The sequence below is a fragment of the Taudactylus pleione genome, unplaced genomic scaffold (assembly GCF_031769625.1).
Source record: "Taudactylus pleione unplaced genomic scaffold, aTauple2 ptg000265l, whole genome shotgun sequence".
Lineage (NCBI taxonomy): Eukaryota > Metazoa > Chordata > Amphibia > Anura > Myobatrachidae > Taudactylus > Taudactylus pleione.
In genome coordinates, this window is record NW_028284667.1 from 5,426,681 (window position 1) to 5,454,403 (window position 27,723).

At 39.4% G+C, this 27,723-nt stretch overlaps 1 protein-coding gene across 1 annotated transcript in view; it reads right to left on the reverse strand.

Moving 5' to 3' along the window:
• The window catches only part of LOC148513971 (zona pellucida-like domain-containing protein 1), a 46,511-nt gene that overhangs the window by 6,347 nt on the left and 12,441 nt on the right, over nt 1-27,723 (reverse strand). Inside the window, exons 2-9 of the mRNA XM_088481189.1 lie at nt 26,126-26,243; nt 17,546-17,766; nt 10,661-10,845; nt 9,763-9,835; nt 8,132-8,229; nt 4,248-4,328; nt 3,052-3,223; nt 1,780-1,885 (exon numbers count right to left, since the gene is read on the reverse strand). Of these exons, the coding sequence (XP_088337315.1) occupies nt 1,780-1,885; nt 3,052-3,223; nt 4,248-4,328; nt 8,132-8,229; nt 9,763-9,835; nt 10,661-10,845; nt 17,546-17,766; nt 26,126-26,243 (1,054 nt within the window). The remainder of the gene's footprint in view (nt 1-1,779; nt 1,886-3,051; nt 3,224-4,247; nt 4,329-8,131; nt 8,230-9,762; nt 9,836-10,660; nt 10,846-17,545; nt 17,767-26,125; nt 26,244-27,723) is intronic.

Genomic DNA, 27,723 nt, shown 5'->3' on the forward strand with positions numbered 1-27,723 from the left:
TATTAAATTAAGTAAATTGGGTGAATATGGTTGTGATTCTGTTTGTTCACATATTTTTTTAGCAGTCACCAACACTGGTTTTGCTATCATATGGACCATTAATAATTTGATTTGATTCTGGTCCACCAACCCATGGCTCCACTGCAAGTGCTTCATGGCACCCAAAGGTGCATTGGCACCCAGTTTGGGAACCACTGGCTTTGGGCCTGATTCAGAGGTGGATGCTAAGCAGTAGCAGCTGTGTCTTCTGTCGCAGCTGCTACTGCAAATTTCTGCTAATGCTGCAGCTGATGGGCTGTCTATTGAGATGCCCACTTTGCTGCAGCATTAATCCACTGTGGTACACAAAGGCACACCATTAAGTGGACATCAACCACACCATCAGACTTTTGAGCAACCCAAAGGATGCTCAGAATGTCCAACAGTATTTTGCTGAAATTGCCAGTTGAGCTGCGTCTTCCGATGCAGTCCCTAACACTAGCATCCCTCTGAAATGACCATTGACAAGCTCATCGGCTCAAGCCACCTCCCAACCCCCGTGACCACCCAGGAATGGCTTTCGTAATTGCATGCAACAGCAGTAACTATTAGAACATATGCACACTGTGTTTCAGATGCATGAACATAATTAAAACATTGGGCACTTGCATCCGATGTTTTACTTGTGTCCACCTCTGAATCAGGCCCTGGATTATCTATTTCAATAGATTTAGAAGAAACAGTTGTGTTGTTTTAAAGAGTGCTTACTTGCAAACATTGCTCATTTAAACAATAATTATGGTACTGATACCTTCCCAACATCAAAGGCTAACCCATTGTTTCCTCTATGAATAAAAGAGATATTGGAAAAATACCAAAGGGTAGCTTGCCATTTCTGATATAGGAATAAGTCTAAGTTACTAAATCCTATACTTAAGTTACAATGTACTTTATTATTTAAAGAATTCTGCAAAAAAAAAGGTGGTGATTGTCTAGTGAATATAAGATCCAGGGAGTGTCTTCATGATGGGTGGGTAAAAATATCCATGGCTAAGACCACATGAGAAAATAGGTGTTTAGAATTTAGAGATGGGGGTTGTAAATGGAGATATTAAATCCCTTAAAACAGGAGTGGGTAAGTTAGTGTAAATGCAGTAAGAAAACCCGGCAGCAAAGTTATCTAAGAATTGGAAAACTGGACTTTGCGGATGATAGATGACATCAAAGAGGAGGTGTAGTGCAGAGACATACATTATGGTATGTAATTCAAATGAGGAGAAGGAGTGTTCTTGAGGAATGACAAGGAAGGATAACATGGCTGGTACAGCCACGGGACAGGTGGAATCCTTATCTGCTACCTTGTTGGTCACCTGGTCATGGGGAACTGTAAACAAGAGACCCTCCAGTAGGAGATAACAATAGTTGAAAGCATTTTCAGTGTGAGGGAGCCATGTTTCAATACAGGCATGTAGACTCAAGGAATAATAGAGAAATATGTTGTGGATGATTTGACTTCATTATCTTTCTGATCTTCCAGAATGCACAGGAAAAGAGGTGATGATAATTTGCAGAGATGAGAGTGAGGTTGGAAATGATGGGGTACATGTTGGGTTGGAAAGACTGTGTGCACATAGTAAGGAGTTTGTGGGGCCATTGTTTGGGAGAAATACCAGCAGAAGCAAGGATGTGGAAGTGGATGAGAAAGAGGTCAAGGAAAATAGATGAGTCAGAGGGCAGTTACAGTTAGCATATGCTGGGGAATGAGGAGTGTACAGTAGTATTCATAATTAAAATACCTACCAGTATCACTACTGGTAATGATCCCTGGGGAAGTAATAGTTGCTGGATCAGATATCAAAGCAGATCCCGAAGCAGCTCTCACATTCCTTTTTCTTTTTGAGCAAACCTGTGAAGTTATTTAAGAGACTTTATGAAAACTTTTCCAATACATTTGAAATTAAATGACAAAAAAGCACTTTCCTACAAATAATCTGTTTTATTTTCCAAGACAGAATATTATTAACAACATATTTATCTGCTAAAGAAATGAATTAAACAATCAAATCTATTGATTCTGTTGAGTATTTGGCTTTTTATTACTGTTTAGTAACAAGTTTATGAATTGGGCACTTTATATTGCATTTATTGACAATTCTTTTTTCATCTTAAATTTTAACATCATCAAAACAATTTTAAGAGAATTACCTTACATTTTTTAAGAACCTGCAGTTTGAAAATTGTATTCATGTCTTTTTTTTTTTTTTTTTCGTCCTCTATCCAAAATCTCCATGTGTATAATTATTTCCTCATAGGTCCTCATTCAATAATTTGGGGTATATTTACTAAAGTGCTGGTTTTTAGAAGTGGAGATGTCGCCCATAGCAACCAATCAGATACTGCTGAACATTTGTCTAGCATCTTCTAGAAGATATTAGCTAGAATCTGATTGGTTGCTATGGGCATCATCTCCACTTCTAAAAATCAGCACTTTAGTAAAGACACCCCTTTGTGTATAATGGTTACACAGAATCTCAAAAGTGTGATACATATACAGTAGCCTTCTTATTCACTATTATTATATATTTTTGGAGTTTGTGGTGTATACTGTATTAGTGGTGCTTTATTCAAATTTGATCTGGTAGTAGTCACAAATGTATATGCATCTCCAAGGGAAGTATACTGTACAAAGCTGTTTCTATCCCTTTCAGTGTCAAGATTGATAGATCTACAATGATCACAGCAGAAGTGACCAAGGGTATTGGTGACAGAGCTTGGTTTCCTATTTCAGATTAAACTACAATAGCTAACTAGCCTTCAGTGCAGAAAGGAAATGTAGCCCTATTGGTCAATGTAGACATGCAACTATTAAAAGTTTTATCAACCACTTCTCTACTCCATTAAACCTTTTTCAATATCTAAAAATATCATCATGTTCCTTAGAAGAGTGCATCTTGATGCTCTAAGCCATGTGGGAACTGATTTAAATTGAAGCATCTCAGCTTAAATAGATACATGCTGCATTTTTGCAACTTCATAGTTTAACTGCTTTGGTTTATATATTTTCATACTTACTTGTTTAAAAGTACTGCATGCAGATGCCTCACAGAGTCGCGTGATGCAATGTAAGTAAAAAGTTGACACTGGCAGTGTATACTGTTCTAAAAATCGGAAGGCTGAGAAGTAAAATCGTGCAGACTGACTGTCTCCATTTGTACTTATGAATGTAAATTTATCCTTTTGACATCTATTAAAAATAAAGAAAGTGCGATAATTTACAGATTTTGTTAAAGTCTTACATAAAATAATATAAAATTTGTGTTATAATACGTATATTATAGTTAAACACAGTAATTAATACTACAAGCATCAGTATGCAAGTACAGTCATGGGCAGTAATGGTGGCAGTTGTCTTTCCTGCTTTTCACCGAGGGGTACTACAAGTGGCCCATTGCTACTCATGCTGAGTTTTCAAGGCACCACCAACTTTGCAAGCCTTCCAAGGGTTTTGTTTGCTCTTCCTGGAGTCCGATCAGGTTTCCCAAACATCTATGAGTTTCCCAGATTGAGAAAGCAATTAAATATTATCTTATTTAAGACATCTAATATGGGAGGACAGGGGTTTATAGAAAGAGAGGAAACACCAAAATTAAATTAAACATTTAGGAGGAATATTATGATGAAATATAATCAAAGAAAGAAAATTCTGGGAAAGGAGATATCCAATGTCCATTTGTTCAGACTAGTTATTGGAACTTGTCGGATAGATGGCTATGCACAACATTAATTATTGTCCCTGCTGGGTGGTAGCAGAAAGTTATTATAACATATTTGGTTAGCCCTGGCCAACAATGCATTTTAATCATTTAGATTTTACAGGATTCTTCTGACTGCATTTCTTCTTGACTTCTTATCTACAGTATATAAATGAAATATTGTTTTCATTGCTAGAGAGTTGGCAATGAGTTGACTGTGTAAGTCTACTTAGAAAGTGAAGGCACTTGGCTAACAATCACATTTTCTAATGTGCAATACTACATATTCCATTATCTTTACACAAAAACGGAGTCCTTAATGCAGTTGAACTAAGTATATGCAATCAGTATTTTATTAGCCAGTTCAGACACAGAAGTTCACTAACTATGCCCTTAACAGACCTTACAACCAGAAGCCTGGAGTGAATAGGGGAAAAAAATCCTAATTCTGATATCATAAGTTAGATACTGAATGAATTTATCATGAATGTGACTAAAGTAAAAAATGTATCTTACCCAACAAACAGGTCATAGTAGGTTGAATTAACTGGGTATGGGGAAATGGAGGCATAACATCGATCCAGAAGCACATTGAACCTATGTAAAAGAGGTTTTGGTAAAGTATAACTTACACTGTCATAGTATGTCAATATATCTCCTTGCATACAGTAAGCATATTTTCTGCTTTTATAAACATGATGTTTCTGATGCATGTACAGTATTTGTGATTGAAAATAATACTTATTATGTAAACTGGAAATATTGAAGTTGGAAATTGACATCCCTCTAAAATGCTTTGATCACTTGCACATATTTTTTAAGAAAATAACGAAGTGCTCTAATTTATGAAATAGTGAATTAAGAAAAATATGAAATAAAAATTTACTGTGAAGACTACAAATGGTAGAATATATCTTATTGATTAATAATAGGAAGAGTTTAGTGGAATGTAAATATATTATATAGAATGTGATTTAAGACAGTTTTGTCTCTGTCATTTATGAGGTCCTTATTGAGGTCTAACCTCTACTGGTGTTTCCCATTAAGTAGTGAAATGTTTTGCTCTTTGAAGTTTTAATACTGTTTCAATTGTTTCCCTTGATAAATTGCCCTATGTGTTTTAATCTAGAGGTAGAAATTAATGAAATAAACTATAAATCCAGTGCAAAATTATGCCTATCTGATTCAGAGTTTTATCAAACAATGTTATGCATCTATAAACAAAGGAGATAGCAAGAAGAGTAGTTGATGTGGTGCACTCAGGGCCGTAACTAGGGTGGTGCGACATGTGCCATGGCACAGGGCACTGCAGGGCAGGGGGCGCTGTGCAGTGGCATCTGTGAATTTTATGTTTGTAATCATTCTCTCTTACAGTACAGCTTCTTATTCATGATCTCCTGGCTGCCCCTGTTTCCTCCCTGGCCAACTGCCCAAGCACCTTCAGTCACAGCCACCTTTATTTAACACACACATTTCAAATTACTGTGATCACATGACAGTCAGACATCTTACACATGGTGTTATCTGGTCCTACAAAGTAAGTCTGTGAATTTTAACTTATTCCAAATAGCTGCATTTATTTAAAGTGCTCAGTAATAATCTCTGTTTCACCACAGCTTTGTTTTACTGGTGTCTATCTTGCAGCTGTCAGGATCTGGGAGCATTGTACATTTGTATTGATTTGGTAACAAAAACGATGTTGTTGCAAACATTGCAACATTATTCTCCATACAACATATTCCTAATATCTTTAGTAATTCCATGTTAATGGATATTAATAAATATTTGGTCTCATTCAAAAATTTGTATTGGAGATACAATTTTAGGTCCATAATCTCCCTCCACTACACCTTCTATGTAAGATATCGCTAAAGCATAATTAAATACATTCGGTATTTTATTTATATAACATTGTTATTATGACAACATATTAGGCACCATCTTCATAGAAACGCTGACATGCATTTCACCTAATGGCTGCTTTATCAAGGCAGATCTACAATCATATTATCATAAAAATACATTGTAACTAATACATACAAGTGAACTATTGTATTGTACTGGTGAAGGATTACTATTTGCTAGTCTGGAATTTTATGCTTCTATTGGAATACAAATAAAATTATAATCCCAGAGAACCTCTGTACCCTGCCTATATTTCTCACTGTACCAATTGCCTGGTTGTGATGGGATATGTAAATTACTGGATTCTGTATTTTTATAAATGTATCATGAAATAGAGGCTGTGACACAATAATGTAAAATATGCAATTATTTCCTTATTTTGCAAGGGCAATAAACCTGCTTACTAGACATGTGTGTTGACCCATGTGTTTTGGTTATGGTTTTGGATCTGAATTCATCTTTGTATTTTGGTTTTGGCTTTGCAAAACCACCCTCAAGTGTTTTATTTTTGGATCTGGGTTGTTTTTTTTTAAATTGATAAAAAGTTTTTACAAATAGCTAAAATTATGTAATTTTTGCAATCAGAACCGTGACTTGGATCTGTCCGGATCTCAGCAGGAGATGAGAACTGCGACTTAGATCTGTCTGTATTCACAAAATTCTGGTGGATTCAGATTTCTGGAGGACCGAACTGCACTATTTTACCTTTGCTTTCATTGTTTTAAGTGTGTTTCAGGGGCCTTTAAAGCTATAGACTAATCAGATATATTGATATTTGATTATGAGAGTCCTGTTATCATTATTCCATACACAGTATCCTCAGCTACTCTTTTGTGAGCTCAGTAACTAGGGCTGGTGTTTTTCATCTTGTTGCAAAAGAGACTTATTGGCAATAGGGACGCCATCACTGTGCATATCTGAAATGTTAGGCTACTGTCACCTTCTCCTAAACTTGAAACAAAAATGCCTAATGCTTATTTTCCCATAATAGTAGATAGCGGTATAACTGTAATTGTATAGTAATGTTTATAATGGCCTTGCAAACTTTCAAGGAAATGAACAATGTTTATAGGGAAATGTTTAGTAAATATTTAGTTTTACTTTTACATTTATTTTAATAATTTCTTAACTTTTCACCTGGTCCAGTATCATGGATGAATCTGTGACAAAGCTATAGGGCATGGTGAAACATATCAACAAGCTAATAAGGTAAAGAAGATGGAGATGATTATCCCCATAATGCTTAGAAGTCTACTTTCACATAGACACTTTAGAAAGTACATGAACATGCAAATAGTGGACCCGTAGTTACAGAAAGGAAGTGCTGGTTATTGACAGGCATTGCAGAGGGTGAGATATGCAGGGAACCAAGATAGCAATTCAATACCTTATCTCTGCCACCCCTGGATTCGAGGCACCTGATATGAGTTATCTCCTTACCACTTGATAGAAACATGTCTTACATGTGTCTTTTAAGACAAGCAAATACATTTTGTAGATGAGAAGACTGTAGAGCAGCCAATCATTTTGCTCTATGGGAGGGAATAGTCTCAGATCTCATGCTGTCCTAATCTTTAACTAAACATGTTTCAGAGCTGATCCCACTGTGTAAAGTGTAAATAATCCCTGCACTTTTACATTCCTCTTTGTGAGAAATGGATGAAACTGAAATAGCACATGCAGTGTCATGAATATAAAGTCTGCCATCAGTAGTGCACTAAATATTTAACATATGAAAAGGCATTTTGTACCTTGAAAAAATGGGGGTCCATGGTCCAAGTGTGGATTGAAACATAGGCATATTATGAGGTTTATTAAAAGTTGATGGTTCTCAGAAGACTGATGAGTGCATTTCCTTTAATGATTATATAAGCCAAATACATCAGCTTCACTGGTAGTAATGACAGAAATTTTGATGTGCATTGAAAAATCCCATTTATGTAATGAAAACCTAATCTTAAATTACTTGGGTTGATGAATTCTCTACATTGTTCAATATACAGGTGAATTTGAGGTTTAATGAGACACAAGGTTACATTGCCTGACCAGTGCCTGACTGGTGTGGGAGTATAGGACAATACAGAGTTTTGCCAGTATAGTCCTTTACTGCTTTCTAATATTCTGAAAATCTTTTCTAATCTTGTTCATGTAATTTTAATACTCTCAGTTTACAACCAGTTTATAATTATTTGCAATATAACTAATGCCGTGAGCAACACCTAAACCTGTTTACATTTATTGCAGTATTGTTTCTATTGCATTCAAAAGGTTCTCAGTTCTGCAAACAGACGCAATTTTCTTCTACTTAATGTTGCTTATGAGGCAAGGGAGCAATGCCTGGGAGTGGGGATAGAACAGAATGTGGGGCAAATTTTTAGCTGAGTCCCTACGTTTCCATACAGGGCATCATTTTTCTATACTTTTCCTGGTGAGCGGTTGCAGAGAAAAGCGTTAACAATTTCAGAGCTTATATGTTATTAAATATTTTTTCTTACTTTTCTGTCAAGTTGACTGCTTTCACTTCTACATAGACTGTGGTATTTAATTTGATTCCAGTTATTGGGATATTGAGAGGTCTATAGTAGCCGAAATCCTGTAATAAATAGTAATCATAAAGTGAGATATTATCTTACTTAAACTCTATGAACATGGCTGCTGGTGAAATTAAACAGTATTTATACTTCTAAAGTAATTAATTTCTTAACTGACAGTTGTTGCTATTAACTATAGGTATGCATCAGAAGCTATAGATCATTTTGTACTGTATATTTGGGTTATTATTTACCTTTAGCTCAACTAAGAGAGTTTAGATTCAGGCTTTATATTAGATATGTAGGTGGTAAAAACCATATTTCACTCTTACAGATGTCACTTGTGGTCCAGACTTTTATGTCACGTAAAGAAACTTGTATATAGAAGGTTGGAAACTCTAGAATCTTTCTGTGGTGATAGCTGGTCCACGAACACTGTTTGTATAGTACACAGGTGATGTGAAGAAAATCAGCCATGAAATCCCAGAAGAACCTTATCTTTACTAGTATAAGCGATATAATAACCAACACTGATCATCAGTTTGTCCACTTCTTCATTAAACTCATATTCTAATGTATAGTAGACTTTTTGAAATAATTTCCAACATGCAAAAATGTACTACCATTTAGTGTATTGTTCAAACAACTGAAACACTGTCATAAGGAACAAGTAAATAACCAACAGGGAGAGAGGAACAGTGTGAAGCCTTTGGATTTTGCTTTTATGGGGAAACACACAGAAAGAGGTACAGCTGAAATACTCCGAGTGGTAGCAACGGAATACCCTGATGTGTTTAAAACAGTAGACACAAATGCAGAAGGTACAGCTGAGTACACAAAGTGTGGGATTTTGATAGCATGCCACAAGGTACACAGATATATTGGCACTGTTTGCACAAGGCGTAGCATGCAATAAGTTAAATGTAGGTGTTGGTACTGGTTGAGCAGTGATGTGTTGGCACTGTTTGCACGGCATGTAGCATGCAATAAGGTACACAGTAGTGTTTGAGCAGCGCACAGCTAGCATTAGAGTATACGGAGGTGTTGACACTGTTTGGACAGTGTGTAGCCTGCACTGAGATACACATATGAGCTAGCACTGTGAAGACAACGTGTAGCATGCAATGAGAGGCACAAATGTGTTGGCACTGTTGGAACAGTGCATAGTGTGCAATGAGATACATTAGAGTATACTGCAATAACCATGGAGCTCAAAACAGACAACAAGTGTATCAGAGTACACACACAGATGATAAATGCAAAGAGGTGGAAATGGCACAGTCATAACCCACTGAACTTCACCAGGAATCATGGCAAGAGGATTTGGACTTTACATAGTGATGGCTTGTGTACATACATACATACATACATACATACATACATACATACATAGTTACAGTATGTTTATTTGGAAGATGAGCTTATTCTAGTTTCTCAGAAGGCTAAATATTTGGGGAAAGGAAAATAAAAGTAATTGAGTATATATTATTTTGCTTCTACTATAGTTCCACTGAGTGGATCGCATGGCCTTCAGTAAAAATATTTTAAACTGAACAAAAAATAAATAATAGAAATTAAGTTGTTAACTTACTTACCGAATACAGCTGAAGAGAGAGTGTGCTGATGAAGCTACCATTATTAGTATTGATAGCTATGTTATTCTGAGCCCTGTAATCAGAATTAAATGCCATTCATTATACAAAATAATAAAATAAATATTTTAAATTATGATTATAAGTATTTTTGTGATTGATCCAGTTTCTATTGTGGAATCTATATAATATTTGTGTAAGGTCTGTTCTGTCTCCAACATCCACAAACAGTGGAAGCCAGGGTGCACACCCCAACAATTCTCACTGCCAGGGAGATGGGACAGATCCAGCACTGCAGAAGAAGAGGAGCACTCAACTGGCCACCAGTAAGGAATACGTTTAGAAATGGAGGCAGGACAGAGTGAAGGGGACAATATGAAGCATGGGGCGACAGAGTGGAGCTGGAGAGAGGTCAGAAGTCATGCCATGATCCTTCATTTTTTATCACAAAAGCAGGCCATTTAGGGTCCTATGGCGGCTGCTTCATTGCCAATTTTACCAACCCCCCAGAATGCAAAGCATTCCGGAGCTTGGCCCTTTAAACTTACTCCATCTTCAGATGACATTAGCTATTGTAGCCTACAGGCTACACTCTGCAACAGTTACTGGGAAAGCTAAGGAGCCCTCCACTGTACACTCTGCTGGCACATATGCGGTAAGCAGACTGTGCAGGTGCAGTAACATGGCCGGCCCCCGGTGATTACTTTACAGTAAGTCTCTATTCCTGTCCCTACATCCTAGCAACACATGTTTTTATTGATGTGATAAGCTGTGATAAACAATTATAATTATCAAGTCTAAAATATAATGGGCCCCAATGTGGACCAATATACTGTAATGGAAACTTTTAGAAAGTAATGCAAATATATAAATATTAGACAGTTTTGTCTGTTCTACTTACACATCCAGTCTAGTGTTGTTCATGAGATATTCTAGAGGATAGGTACAGGAATATAAATATTTCAACTCCGAGTTCCGGGTGATGACACCCACAGTTGGATCTTTTGATTTGATTATTCCACTGATGTTAGCATACTGGATTGTGGAGAAACTATCAAAAATCCCTTCTCCTCTTTCATCTAGAATCTAGTTGCAAAAGACAGAAAAGATATACAATCTGAGTGCTGTGTGAATTAATTTTCTGCAAAATTGGTCACATGTATGATGTAGTTAAGTTTTGTGACTCTGACCTACAGTATATTACAATTACAATTGCTTTGTACAGTGCTCTGCAGCACAAAAGAGTAGAGAAAAGAGGACTTACATTAAAGAGGGACATGCACAGTAAGGTACACAAAATAAATGTATATATGAAATAAAAAGTCAGGGCAATCCATTAGCAATAGCTATTTATAATTTCCGTTTCCCAATTAAATGTAAATGATAAAACATGAGTTGAATAATAAGAGACACATTCGTACATAGTAATATATACATATATATATATATATATAGAGAGAGAGAGAGAGAGAGAGAGAGAGAGAGAGAGAGAGAGAGAGAGAGATGTGAGATAACCCTTGTGTTTTGGTTTTGGTGTTTTGGCAAAACCACCCTCAAGTGTATCGTTTTGGATTTTAAAACAATGGGCCTGATTCAGACCTGGACGCTATTTGCGGATGCTCGTTATTTAAATTGAGCACTCGCTCTTTGCGGTGTGTTGACGCCTCTATGTCTGAGCGAATATCCGAAAAATGCGCTCCCTATTTTGTAAAGACACCCCTTTGCTGTTCGCATCGCACGTTATCTCCGTTATTTATTAGATTAATCGGGAACATCGAAAGGCATCTGAACTGCTCACAGTGCTTGTGGTATATATATATATATATATATATATATATATATATATATATATTCAATAGACTAAAAACCTTATGGTTTTTTAAGGCTTCTTAGATATGATCTGAAATTTCACAAAACCTACTGAATTTATGCCACTCAAAATAAAAAAGCAATGAAATTCCAATCATTAAGGATGTGTTCCTTGTGCAATACAGATATGGTATGCCATGACACCCTGTGGTTAACTGCAGATTCAGTACTCTCACAGAGTGAGATTGCTGTCATTCACAAAATGGTGGAGCTGCTAATTCAGAGAATAGTGTATTCTTTGGAATACACCCATGCGGTCTATGCTACTGAGGTCTGAGCAGTTATGTGGAGCACACATCCCACAATTGCACATGCCCACAATCTTCCCATTCGGTCACCACAACAATCCCACTGGGTTCCAACATCCTTCTAACTCCATACAGCCATCTCATTCAGAATACACATTAAGCTCCATAATTGTTAAAACTATCACATTGTGTCTATGCATGTATACTTTCTTCCCCTATATGCCTCCATGCTGCTGTATCTTCCCCAATGCCTACTGCTGTGTGATCTCCCAACTGTGCTAATCTGTATTCCCTCATCTGCACCAGTCTGTATTCCCTCATCAGCACCAATCTGTCTTTCCCCATCCACGCTGCCCCTACATCCTGCATCCGTACCACTCTATTTCCTTCCATCTGTACCACTGCCTTCCCCCCAACCATGCTGCTCTGTCTTCCCCTCATCTGTTCCACTCTTTCTTCCTCCATCTTCACCACTCTGTCTCCCCCAACCGTGCCACTCTGTCTTCCCTCCCACCCGCACCACTCTGTCTCCCCCCCATCCACACCTATATGTCTTCCCCAATCTCTACTGTTGTGAGTTCTCCCATTTGTGCTAGTCTGTATTCCCTCATCTGTATGCAATTTCATTGCATTTTTTAGTTTAAGTGGCAGAAATTCAGTAGGTTTGTGAAATTTCAGATCATGTCTGAGAAGCCTTAATGGGACATGTGAAACCATAAGGTTTCTTGTCTATGGAATTTCATTGCTTTTTTAAAATTAATTAACCATCAGGGTTTGGAGAAGCAAACCTGGCCACCTGCATGGGAGAAGGGCAACAAAATGTTACACTAGCATGTGTGGAGGAGGGGACAGCACACAGGAGGTGTTTGGGGTGCAGAGGGAAAGACTGCAGGTGTGCATGGCAGAGGCAGTAATGGGGGTGGGGAGCAGTGGGGCAGTGCACAAGGGCATCAGTTGGTGACAGAGGGGCTCACTGGCACAGGGCATGCACCTGAGAAAATAAAATGAATAAGACACAGATGCATGGATGTATCAGTGAGATCAATCCATGCATCTGTGTTAAAAATGTAATATGTGTAAGATAAAAACAAAAAGGATGTGCCCCTACAAAGCACAACCAGCCCTTGGCTTTTCACTGCCGGTGCTGGTTGTGAAAAGGCAGAAGACAGAAAGCGTAGGGGTCCTCTGTATTTAGCACAACCAGCACTGGGCTTTTAAGAGCCAGTCCTGATTGTCAAACTACAGGGGACAAAATACGTAGAGGTCTCCTGTATGTAGCACAACCAACACTGGGCTCAGCCGAGCTGGTCCTGGTTTTGGAAATACAGGGGACAAAATAAAGGGGTCCCCTGTATTATCCATAACCAGCACCAAGCTCTTTCTAGTGTAGGGATAATGCCACAGCAAGGGGGATTCTTTTCACTGGGTCCTCCGGCCAAAGCATTACCCTGACAGCCTGTCAGCCCAGACCGGGGATCCCTGGGGATTTGGGGACCCCACAATAAAGGAGTCCCCCACTCCAGGGCACCCAAGGCCTAGGCTGATAGCCCAAGGCTATCCCCGGAACCCCTGGGCAGTGGGTACTGGGTTGAATGTGTAGAGTGTAGTGTAAAAAACTATTGTCTTTTGCAGGTGAACCACAGGTCCCAGCAAAACTCCCCCACATACTAGTAATTGGAGAACCACAAGTACCAGCATGTAGGGCATCACAGGCCCACTGGCACTTGTAGTCCACCTGTAAAAAAAAATATTAAAATAAACACAATACACTTTAATATTTTAAAAGTTTATTTTACTGCATCTTCACCTGGGAGTGGAAACCTTTAACTTCTTCGCCCCAGGACTTCCAGCCTCTTTACCTGGCGGGCACCAACCCGCCAGGGCTTCCATCGTTATCGCCTGGTGGGCGCCAACCTGTCAGGGCTTCCGTCGTCTTCACCTGGTGGCTGATGCACCATTTTTTAAATAGGCACTGCTGACAAAATCTGCAGAATGTCTGGAAGGGACTGGATCCTCTCAGATCCAGGCCTGCCACCAATGCAGTACTTCCACTGGGTCCCACCGCCAATGCCTGCACCATCACTGGGTCTCACCGATAATGTCCACACTAATGCTGTTAATGCCAGCACCTAAGCTGGTCCCCGTTGCTGCTAACGCTCGCTACCTCCACCGGGTCCTAGTCGCCACTAACGCTTGCTACCTCCACTGGATCTCACCTCCACTAAAGTACACAAAGGACAGTCATCTTTGTGCACCCAAGTGAAGCCACAGTACACCCCCAGCTGGAGACAACCTACTGAGGCGGTGCAACAAGTTGAAGGTCACGATCTATATAATTGGGCATTTGTGAGGTAATATTTTAAAAACTGTAACTTTCTCAATTACCTGAAAACCAGAAACACCTACACTGGAACAAGCGCTACCTAATAAAACAATGCCCATGTCTAAATTCACCCTCTACCCTAACTTATGCCTTCCCAAAAATCCCCCAAAGACTATAGCAGAAAAGTGATCCTATCTGAAAGTGGTTGAAAAAACTGACAGTTTAAAATTTAGATTACTCCCAAATCTTTATTTTTTAATTTTTGTTTGGCCCTGAAATTTGCATGCAGCACCAAATGACAGATCTACCCGTCCATGCCAAATGTCCAATAGCTTTTGAAGTGTAGCCCCTTATACACCAAGCCCCCTCTCAGAAATTCTCTTTGGAAGAATTACGTTTTTTTTTCCAGTCATTATTCAGCCCTTGTAATATATATATATATATATATATATATATATATATATATATACAGTGGTCGAAGTGGGGCGGTATGACATACCGCCACTTCCCGGCTCCACTTCATTTTAGCCGCAGAAGAGAATGCACCAGCGCTGGGATGCAGTATGGCATCCCAGTGCTGGAGCAGCGGCGGCAATGTGTAGCGATGTGTCCCGCAGGGGTCACATCTCGATCAGCGGCTGGAACGTAGCCGGGACAAAGCAGCCATCTGATCAGGCTGCATTGAAAGCAGCACACTCTGGCTGCCAGCCAACTACAGGGCTTGCGGCTGCCAGCCAATTGCAGGGCTTGCGGCCGCCAGCCAATCACTGTGCTCGAAGCCGCCAGCCAATCACGGGGCTCGTGACCGCCAGCCAATGAGAAGCTGCCAAGTGGCAGGTTCTCATTTTCTCGCACTACTGCAGCTGCAACAAAGACCCGGTGCTCCTGGCAGCTCCGTTCCAGCAGCACAGGACAGCAGGTAAGAGGGAAGTAGAGAGAGGGGAGGATGTGAGAGAGGGAATAGAGAGATGGGAAGACAGAGGGAGGCAGGCAGTTAGTATTGTAGGAGGTGAGGGAAGAGAGGGATTCAGTTAGAAGGGCAGGGTGTGAGAGAGGGGAGCAGGTAGGGAGAAGTGTGGGGGTGGGGTGAGAGATGTACAATGGGGTAATATGGAAGCAGGGGCCCAGGGGGGGAAATTCAGTCTCCATACCCCCACCTCTAAATTCCCACTTCGAGCACTGTATATATATATATATATATATATATATATATATAAATCCAGAGGTCCTGCAGTCACGTCCAGTAACTTCAACAGCGGGGTGCAACCTCCCAAGACTTAACTGTAAGTCAACATATATCCAGAGGAAGTCCTGTACGTAACAAGAACAGAGGGCACTCACCAATAGCCAACAAATTCTTTTTATTCCATATCTCACATGGGTGAATAACTTTAGTCTTAGTCGACGTTTCGATCCCGGAGGACCTTTGTCAAGAATATCATCACATGTTTGGTATAGTGTGTCAGGATCGCGTCTGAGACTAGCAGTCTCTGGTTGCATAGCAACCGCCTGACACGCAGCGTGATGTCAGAGCCAGGTGACAGGAAGTGTTTGTCACTTCCGTGATGCGCTACACATGGGACTGTGCGCGCAGCGGCAGTAGGTATGGTATAAATAGGGGCCTGTATGTTTATTATATGTTATGATGTCACGGGTGATATACGTGTGTTGGTGACACTATTGGCTATTAAGTACAAGTGATGATATTCTTGACAAAGGTCCTCCGGAATCGAAACGTCGACTAAGACTAAAGTTATTCACCCATGTGAGATATGGAATAAAAAGAATTTGTTGGCTATTGGTGAGTGCCCTCTGTTCTTGTTACGTACAGGACTTCCTCTGGATATATATATATATATATATATATAATAGACATATCACCAAATAATAGAACACCTACAGCTATATATATATATATATATATATATATATATATATAGCTGTAGGTGTTCTATTATTTGGTGATATGTCTATTATTTGTGAGGTATGTAATTAGGTCTTGAGAAAGGTGTGTGTTAACACCGAAACATTGACCAATTTGTAATGAATTGTATTGAATCTGTAACCCCAATACATTTTATATACAAGACCGGGAGTGCCGTACTTTTGTGGTAAATATATACAGGATATGTATTTATAAATATATATTTATAAATATATATAGAATCCACCACTCAATTGGGTACAAACGCAGTAGCAAAGTATAACTGAGTGTTGAGGGAAGTAGTAGTTTGAAACATGAGGTTATGTGCCACTTAGAGGATATTGGTGGCAACACATGTGAACAGTGCTTAGTGTGGCTATGTGGTTTGTCAGTGGTCAGAGAGAATATAGAAGGATATATATAAATTGTTTTAGTGTAAGGATAAACATGTAGAAGAGACAAGAATACAGCACCAAATAATATGTTGTTTTGGATTTAAGTTTAATTTAAAATTACTTTAAATACAAACAATATTAACAATATCCTATCTGTCACAATATGGCAAATGCTTTGTGGATTTGGAAAAATCTATTCAATGCTAATGTATTCAAAGTGCTTAGCAAACCACCCCTACTGATAATCTCCCTGCCTTGAACTTTATGCTTTGTTTTGGGTGCTGAATATTGTAATACCAGTATTAATATCTTAACAGGTATCTACTGGTTATTATACAGGAATTATCTTTTTATATATATATGGTTATTATATAACCATTTTGGTTAAAGACAAACAAGAGGATGGGGTTCCATGTGACAAATTTGCCAAGAAGACAAAGCACAGTGTCTCACTGTCTTAGCACTGGAGCTACAGATAATGCTAGCCGTTTGTGGGCGGCTCCACTGACATCACCAGTGATGTCAGTGGGAGAGCTTCCAGCTCTATTAGAGCCAAAAGCTCTCTGGGGCTTGCGGCCACAAGACCCTACCACAAGGGTCTCATCGCAAGCCCGATGGTTGCGATGGTCTTTACCATCGCGACCATCATCCTGGCCACTCGCATTAGCTGTGTGTGGTCACCCATAGCAATGCGAGTGGCCAGGAGGCCACTCCAAAAAAAAAAAAGCCCTGATTCAGAGCGAGCGCTCTTTCAGAGCGTCCGGCTCTGAATCAGGGCCTATGTCCTTTAGTCTCTTACGAGAGTTTGTTCTGATTTTGCACCTACATGAAAAGGTAATTTTTCACAATTTCAAACTTTACATTCTTAGTCTTCCCAAGCAAACGTTCTTGCTTGATATAACCAGCACAGTTTTGCCACTAACAATTGTACAATGTTTCTGAAAATAAAAGATTAGTGAGCATATGTTAAATGAAATGATAAATGCAGTGCTCTATGAAAAGCATTGAAGGTAAAATTGAGGATTACCTGGAATGAACTGCCACAAGTTGAACTTTCATTGATTGAAAAAACAAATGTCAGGAAAGGGACTGAGCCTGATAAATCAACTCTTCCTAGGCAGCCAGCATTAGATAAAATATCATTCATAAAAAGCTCACTTTCATTATAACCAGCATAGTATACTGGGCACAGGTATATAGATAGTTGAATTTCCTGTGGTCCGCATGTCACTAATATGTCATTGTATTCTGGAAGAAATATTATAGAAAAAATTATTTGATGAATGTTATTTTTTAAAGAAATAAATACTTTTTATATTTAAGGAAAGTTTGCATTCAATTCATAAAATGAGATATGATCATATGTCACAAAGCCTAGGAAACATGTTAGATCTCTGAATATACTGTTAGATTTTTTTTTTATTGTGAAAATAGTGGTACCATTTATTAACTATGCAAATTAATCATTATTGGCTAGAGCAATGGTCGCCAACCTTAATTGAGGTGTGAGCTACTTTAGTAAAATGAAACCTCCTGAAGAGCTGCTAAAATTGCAGAATAAAAATCTGGCTAATAAACGGACAACTGAAGGACATTTAATGAAAATGTAAAAAAAATGTTTAATAGAAAACAACAATGCATTTAATTATTACAGTGATATTGTTGTAGTTTGTAAATAAAATGTAAGCACAGGCACATTTCACTGGTAATTACCGGCTCCAAGGAGGTACATGCAGTAAAGGAGCAAAAGATACTGTATAGGCAGGGATGCTGTGTAGACGCCGTGGGTGGAACCACATGGAAGCACATCTGCGGCAATCACCTGACCTGTGAGCACGCGTCAGAGGTCACTTGTTTCTAGTTTACTCAGCAGTACTGCAGCTATGTGAGCTACCAAAATTAAAACTGCGAGCTACCGGCAGCTCGCAAGCTACAGGTTGGAGACCACTGGGCTAGAGCATTTATGTCACAATCTGCATTATGCTCTGCAGTAACAGCATGTTTCTTCAAAGAAAGGAGTTGGTTTGTAAGAAGTTGGCTAGACATACTGGGCCTAACGATGTGTACCCAGCCAATGTCTTGTGTGGTGGGAGCAACTGCGTGACAGCGGGGGCCATGCTGCATTCACAGGTCTGAAGAGGCAATGTCTCTGATGACGTACGGGAGCGCACATCATCAGCGATGTAGCCGGTACACACTGACCGATGTGGATGACATGTCGTCCGATCTGCCGGATCGCACAACATTTTGTCTAGTATTTACCTTAATTAAGTCTGTTCAAAGTTTAAAGCAGCGCTGATAATAAGTGCAAAGACCAGGATGTCTAGCACTTAATATTAGTTCCATTTTACATTTTGAGGTGAAGCCTGACGCTCTAAAATATGCCCCTAAGGGCCTGATTCTGAGGTGCAAGCATTGCGCATCCAATGCAGATATTCAGGTAGTTGAGTGATGTCAGAAAACCCCTACGGCACATGTGTTATACAAAGTGTGTGCACAAAGGTGATGTTGTGATTGATTTAGATGGTAACAGAAAGGTGGCAGAAAGTGATGGGCATTACTGGGTGATGGCTAGTAGTGCACGCAATAATGGGCCATTCAGTGAGCCATTTAGTGAGCGTATTATGAAGTGTCGTGGACATGTCAATGTAGGTGGCTGCATACAGATGTGTCCTCTTACTTTGTTCCTCAAGTCGCACCATACAGGCTTCTAAATCACTGCATGAGAATAGCGCGGCGAGGCGCAGCAAGGCACAGTGAGACTTGACAATATACATGGCATGCAATACAAAGCTTCCCCACTGGGTGGCCAGTGCGCCACTGATTAAAACTACAGTGGTGAATAATACAGCAGTGGATGGATGTGGCACTTCAGAATACAATAGTACAGTAAGCCCTGACAGGTGGGATTATCATGTACAGTACCACACAGTGTAAACACTGTCTTTAATACAGTATACAGTACTGTAGTAATACTGCACAGAGGGCTATTTTATGAAAGACTGTCCATGCAACTTCGGCAATTTCAACAGTAATGAGGGGCACTCACACATGACGCCTTAGAAATTAGTAATGACAGCAGCCAATTAAGTAAACGTTTGGGGTGAGTTTTAGTGGTTTTGACTTTAATTGGACAATGTCACATTATGCAATTATGTCTTCTTTCTGTGGCTTTTAAAAATGTAATTTCAGTTGACATATAGTTTGTGTAGCACAAATATACTGAAGCACATAAAGGTGGTTCATCCTTACAATTTTTTTATGATACAATATAATGCAGCAAATATAGACCTAGCAGATATTCTAAACATTTAGAATTATAGAATATACTGTATGAAAAACATTGTCATATTGTTTAAATAATAATGCATTGTAACGGAATCGGTATGAAATACCAACGGCTGAATAGCCAGTGGTTCTCATACTGACGCCAAAAGTCTGATCAGCTACAATCCCAAGTTGGTCTGTTAAGTAACTTAACCCTCCCCTGCCCCCCTCTAACCCTCCCTTGGTGGTGCCTAACCCTAAAACTCCCGGGGTGGTGCCTAACCCTAAGTTTCCCCCGGGGGTGCCTAAACCTAATCCTCCCTCTCCGCACCCTAAACCTAACCTTACATGGGGGTGCCTAACCCTAACCTCCCCCTAGCGGTGCCTGGGGAAAAAAATTGCGTAGGGGTCCCCCTATAATTAAAACCAGCACTGGACCCTTTCTAGCAAGGGGCCCCTTATAATTAAAACTAGGACTGGCCCTGAAGCCTGGTGCTAGTTGCTAAATTACAGTGGAACCCTACTCGTTTTGTTCCCCGTAATTTTAGGTACCCGGACTGGCTGGCTGGTTAAGCTTTTTGGAGGGGTGCCCCTATGTAATTTTTTTTTAAAAGATTCCCTATATAAACTATTTACAGGCAGAAAAATACACAAATCACAATGATTTGTGTATGATTCAGCCAAACTTGCAGCTCTGAGGTGAGTGTTTAAAACTTCAATTTGCCAGAGAGTTTGCAGGCATCTCACATGAGATTGTCATCTCGATTCTTGGTAAATTTGCGAGCCGTATCTTTTAGGGGAAAAGTACTTCCGACTTTTCCGCAATGGTGATAAAATTTGAGTTTGCTATCTCACCCGAGTTTTACGAATGAGAAGAGAGAAATCTCTCTCTAACTCACCCGACTTTGCCTTTAGTAAATTTGCGAGTTGAAAATCATGCCTAAACTCTCCTGAGATTGGCATCTTGACCAAACTCGATTCTTAGTAAATTTACCCCTTGTTGTTTTGTTACCTAATTTGTTCTTATTAATAATAATAATAATAATAATAATAATAATAATAGGAAACAACAATTAGAGCAAAAATGAAACTAACAAGCACAATGACAACATCAATATATAACTTTATGTTTATGTTTTCGTTAATGAGCAAATTCAGACATTCATAAAAAAAACAATAAAACTTAAATTAAACATTAATAAAGGTCTCTTGGACTACACAAACTCCATTAGAAGACTTTTTGTTAAAAGAAAAAACAAATTTTCCTAAAATCCATGGAGAGAAAAACTGATATTTAATTAATAAACACTAAATGCTGTCTTAGATTTGAAAATACAAAACAAAAAGGTTAGAATATTTTTGAATGACCAAAATATTATTTGCTTACAAGTTAATATACTTCCCGAACTACGATTGTGCTCACTATGACATTTTATAACTGCATTACATTTTTCATTGTGCAGCCTCTTAAGAATGCCAATGACATTAACTTTACTTAAAAGTACCTCTAGAACGATAGTATTTCTTTTATCTCATAGCTTTCAAAGTGCATAATTGCAACCTTCTGCTTTTGAATTGTCAGGTCATTAAATTTAAGCAAAAGGGAAAGCTTTTTGCTTGATAGCAGATCTCAGACACAGTGCACCCTTTATCACATATTGTGTTGCATAAGACAGATAAATACAAATATCCTGTAATACAGTTTGTGCTCAAATTGCAATTGAATTTCACTCACTCTTAGAGATAAATTTACTAAGATTCGAGTTCAATCGAGATGACAATCTCGGGTGAGTTTAGGCATGTTTTTCATCTCGCAAATTTACTAAAGAGAAACTCTGGTGAGTTTGGGAGAGATTCCTTTAATCACACTCGTAAAACTTGGGTGAGATCGCAAACACGAAACAACTCTCCATCAGGAAAACTCGGAAGTACTTTTCATGTAAGAAATAAAACTCGCAAATTTACCAAGAATCGAGAATACAATCTCGTGTGAGATTGTAGCAACTCGCAGAGAAATTGAAGTTTAAAACACTACACCTCCTGAGCTGCGAGTTTTCCAGAAACATACACAGATCAGTGTGATTTGTGTATGTTTCTGCATGTGTACTTAATTTAAAGTGTTGATATCCCTGATCAAACTCGAATCTTAGTAAATTTACCCCTTACAATGCAGTTTGTGTAATTTTATGAGAGAAAGCTCCACATGTTTAACAGAGGTAAAACATATTTCTTCCTCATACTTGCAAATGTCTACTACAAAAATAGAAAGCAATGGTGTGTACTAATGCCATGCCTAATGTTTTATCGACTGTCGGGTTTTCAACTCTTTCTGACCAGACCAATTTCTATGTTTGTTATTTACTTATTAGTAGTTATTTATATAGAGCACACATATTTTGCAGCTCTTTACAGAGAACATTTAGGGCCTGATTTAGAGATGTACCCAATACCGATGGTTTTCATACATGTCTGATTGTTGGGGGTCTGCTCATGTGCAGCACCTGTTATGCACATACACAGAATGGGTCCTGCATCCTCACATGCTGTGCCCCCAAGTTTCAGCATGATTGACATGTGCGGCCATTTGTGGATGGAACAGGGGTATGGTTGGCCTGCATTGCCGGAAACAAGGGCGTCATCCCCATTTTCTGGGAGTGCAGGGACCAGGGTCTTCGTCTTCCAATGCAGACTTCCTGACCCTGTCTGAGCAGGTACGTTGCCCATTCTGAGTAAGTTTCAGGTTACTCAGATGGGCGATTACTGAGACCATCGTAACTGATGATCGTTATGGTGATCAGAGGTTGCGTCTTTGAATGCAGCACTCAGATGGCAGATGTTGACTGGAGGCAGGGGCATATCTATAATGGGTGCAGGGTGTGCGGGGAACACGGGCCCCTGAGTCCAGGGGGGGCCCGCACTGCACACCCTGCACCCATAATATTACTTACCTCTTCAAAGTACCACGTTGGCGCAGGGGTCTTGCGCTTTAAAACGACTGGAAAATGGCTTTGGTGGCCATTTTCCCGTCATTTGCGCATGCGCAGTACAGGGAAAATGGATGCCTTGGCCATTTTCCCCGTGACCTGTGCATACACTATAGACCTTGGGCACACTCTAGTGCCCAGAGTCTATAACTCCGGCGCTGGCCGCGCACAGCTCAGTGCGCTGCTGGCGCTGGGCGGAGAGGAGGGGGCCCGTGTTGGAGACTGCACACGGGCCCCCTCCTCTCTAGAAACACCCCTGACAGGAGGTGTCTTTCTTTCTACAGATGCCTCCTGCTTCATTAGAATATTAGTTGGGTGGTATTGCACAGCCGCTCTCTATGTGGCAGAGATTAGCAATTACATATTCCTGCAACCACTATTGAGAGAGTGGCTGCAAGTGTGGCTACATTACCAACAATCTGAATCAGGTCCATAGTGCTGTGAGGCAGTATTGCTAATTATTGTGCTACCATACTGCCCGGGAATAAAAAATTTTGTCTGTGCAAGCAAAAAATGTATTGGTTTTAGAACACTTTTTGTATCTATTGGTGGAATATTTGTACTGTAAATGTACAAAAATAAGAAAAAAACACAGTTTATGTGATTCTCCTATTAGGCAATTACATACCTCCCAACTTTTACGTTTGAGGATGAGGAACATCTCGCGTGCACCCAAAAGGGGGGCAGACCCTCGCGTAAAGTGGATGGAGCTTTGTGGCACTCTACCCCCCTTCCATTCACGCATTCACGTCAATGTGGGGGCTGCCCCCAGGCTCCCCCTACACTGTGAATAGATGACCATCTATTCTCTTGCTGCTCTGCTATGAAGAGCAGTGGTGTGTGGTCCCCCCCCCACACTGCGGGACACTGTTACCTGCAGGTGGGACAATGGGACAGTCCCAGAAAAACTTTTTACTTGTAAATATAATATTTTTCTCCTCATGAATGTATATTGCAACAAGACACAAGTACAAAGCATCTGTGTAGTCAGGGCCAGATTCAGAGATGTACGCTATTCCAATGTTAACGTAGTTGAATGATAATCAGCAATCTGCATATGCATCTAAATCACATGGCGCAGGCGTCAAGTTACATTATTGTAGTCGCTCACAGTGACTATTTACTCGCAGTGTGATTGGCGGTCAGGGAGCATTTGTGGGAGGTAATGGGATGTGACAGCAAAGAACACATGTGGACACATGTCCAGGGCCGCCAAGAGCCGCGCAGGGCCCAGGTGACAGGAGGCGTGGCCTAATTTCCTGGAGGCATTGCCACGCCCCTTAGGAAAAAAGTAAATTTTTGCAGCATCATGTGCTGGGAGGGGGGCTCTATGAACCCCTCAGCCTGGTGTACAGCCAATGGGGGGCGCGATCAGCATGGGTAATTTGTACCCACTCCCCCCCTCTCTGTTCCCCTGCACATGTCGCATCCTGCATCTGCAATCCCATATGCAAGAATGTCTCCAGAGTCCCAATTCCCACTGCCTGTGTGACTATAGGGTTGCTTAGAAGACAGATGATAGAAGGATCTGCGACCCAAGTTGCATCTTTGTACACAGATACCTGGATTTGCAAAGCCGCAGGTGGGTGTCTCAATACATTCCTCTACGTCTGTGACATTTGCATGTTTTTGCACAGCAACAGTGTACAGTATCGCAGCTACAGTGGCATTACCTTACAACTCTGAATCAGGCCTTCATATCCTTAGTTTGATAGAAAGTTGGCAATTGGGTGGCAATGGGCCAATAATATTTTTGGGTGATGATTCCTTTTTTTGCATGTTTGCAGCTAGATGTAATCTGAATGACATGCATGTATTTTTGCACATTGGTCTGACACATGTGAATGCAGGGTGAGGGATGATCCCGCAACGGAGTACATATGTCTATACTAATATTATAAGAACATTCTGTCTGTGTTTGTTCCAAGTTGGCACATATACTACTGAACTGATTTTCATGAAAACTCATCATTTTGTAGTGGAAACTTCTAGAAAAACCCTGCACTTTGTTTCATCTCAATCCGCCAAGTTATAGCTTATCAATAACAAAAATAAAATGTATTGACATCATCAATGCAAGAGATATGTGTGGCACCATGCACGCGGCTGGTAAGGGGTGGGGGGAGAGGTACTTTGGGCCCGAGTTCACAAGGATAGGCTACATAGCAGTCTGTGCACAGGGCACAGAGGGACATTGGTGTGAGTGTTGGGTGAAAGCGCTGCTGCCACCAGTCTGTATAGCACTGATGGTCACGAGGGCCATTCCGACGACAGGGCCCCTATGCAAAGCAATACAACTATGACACATCAAAAAAAAAATGTTGGCAGAAGCAATTTCATAGTTGGTGAAGCCGAGGGCAACTGCTAGTATTGAAATAAAAACTTTGTTGACCAACATGTAAAGTAATTCAGCACAAATGTAAGTATGTATATAGCAAAGTTAATGGTGCTCCCCGAAATCAAATACAGAGTACTCAAAATAACAATTTTTAGCAAAAGTGCTAATAAGGACGATGGGGTATATTTACTAAAGAGCGAGTTTTTAGAAGTGGAGTTGTTGCCCATGGCAACCAATCAGATTCTAGTATTATCTTCTAGATAAATGATACATAGAATCTGATTGGTTGCTATGGTCAACAACTCATCTTCTAAAAATCCCACACTTTAGTAAATACCCCAACGATTCCTACTTGAGGCTCTCTTTTTAAATAGATATCAAAATAGTTATTTAGATTAAAACATAATTTTTATTAATACACCTTTTAAGAAAAAATAGAGTATCCTGGCAATGTAACAGTAAACAACCTGACAATTTTAAAGTTCCCCTAGCCAACATAGAAGGCTGCCCTTGGGCTAGCCATCTAGTGCTGGTTATGCAAAAGCACTAGCAATCCTAATATCAGTCACTTTTTTCAGCATAGTTAGTTGATTGAAACTATGTACACTACTATTACTATGCCTGTCAATCCAGAATTTCCAGTAGTAATGAATGTGTCAGATATGTTATCCATATTTGTGCTAGTAAGCCTCAGTGCCATGAAACATGACCATTCATATTAAGCCCACATGTGGTTAATCAGGTAAAGAACGTGTTGTAGCAAGATAAATATATACATTTTTAGTTGCTTTCACTGTAACTTGATAGTTCACAATTTTATTTAAGTGATAATGTGCATCCCATTAAAGTGCTACTCTCCATTTCATCTAATTAGCTGTTTTAACACTGAATATTAGAAATCTAGAACTATACATATCTAAAATTCATTGCACACATTACCAACTAATTTAAATTCTGAAGTTCTGTCTTACTATGCAATTTACAGACAACAATGAAAGTTTAATTTAAATTAACATACCTGGTGCTCTGAAAGTGTTATTGCAGTTACTTAAGTCAAGGCATTGATGTCCATGAATGAGATAAAAGACCACAATATAAACAAAGGTCTGCGGTAATCCTCTTTTTGATGGTAAGGCCTTGAAAGCAATCATGAATAATAATTGTAGTTTAGCATTATTATATGTACAAAAGATTTATTTGAATGTTACGTTATAATTGTATCGGAAAAATATATTCTCTGTTATACAAAAACAACATTTCAATAACAAATGATGACCAGACTGCAAAGTACAGTAAAGAGAGCCTATTTCCATGTAAATCTTAATCTGTCCTTCATGTTAAACACTGGCCATTGCAGCCATGAACAGAAATAAATCTCCTCTATTCACTCTCCAATCTCAGTTTCATATTTTTGTCATTTGGGGGCAGATGTACTAAGCCTTGATGGGAGATAAAGCGGAGAGAGAGAAACCACCAAGCAATCAGCTCCTAACTGTCATTTTTCAAACTCAGCCTGTAACATGACATTTAGGATCTTAGTGGCTAGTAGTTTATCATTCTCCAATTTATCACTTTCCAAGGCTTAGAAAATCTCCCCCTTGTTAGGTTACTGATGAAGAATGTACATTTTCCATCTCCATTTCAATAATTTAGATTTCAGTCAGTTCCTCCTTGCTCTAGTGGACACTGATGGTATAAGAAAACTTATTTTAGCTTGAAAAGGTTTTATGCAAAAAAGCTCATGCTCCATTCCACAGGAAGATGATTCAGGGTTCTATTTACTAAGCAGTGTTAGGAGACAGAGTGAAAAGTGATAAGGAAGTGATAAGGTGCCAGCCAATCAGCTCCCACCTGTCATCTCACAGGCTGTGTTTGAAAAAAGACAGTTTGGAGCTGATTGGCTGGCACTTTATCACTTCCTTATAACTTTTCACTCTGTCTCTGTTTATTACTTCCTTATAAATTTCACTGTGTGTGATAAATGTTGCTCCAGCCAATCAGCTACCAACTGTTAGAAAAATGACAGTTGGGAGCTGATTGGCTGGAGCGCCATTTATCATACACAGTGAAATGTATCACTCGTTTCGGTGATAAAACTCGTTAGTAAATGGGGGCCTATGTGTATTAATGCTAATGTTATAATGGTGTTTTGTTTGTGATTATGTAGGTTATGTGTTTAATGAAAATTTATGATTAAGTCAATGGTGTTTTTGAAGGTGATATACAAAGTGTAAGGAATTGTAGATTACTAATATCTATTTATGGCTATGTATAAAGGGTAAGCATTTGTAGATTACTGTATTGATATTAGAGATGAGAGATCCATTTCTGGCTCTGATCTTCCTGCCAAGTTTAGATCTCAGAACAAGGCAAAACATCATCTTTGTCTGTGAAATCCAGAGATCCAAACCAAAACCGAACCACTCATCTCTAATTGATAGATGTTATATAATCATGAAACTAGTGTTGGGCAGTACTCTGTGTATATACTTGAAGCATATTTGTGTTTAAACATCATTGAGTAGATTCATTTCCAGAGGTTACATTGGGTTATATTTGGACCAATCTATCTACAAGACAATTGGTGGCATTCACTGTGATTGTTATATGCAAATT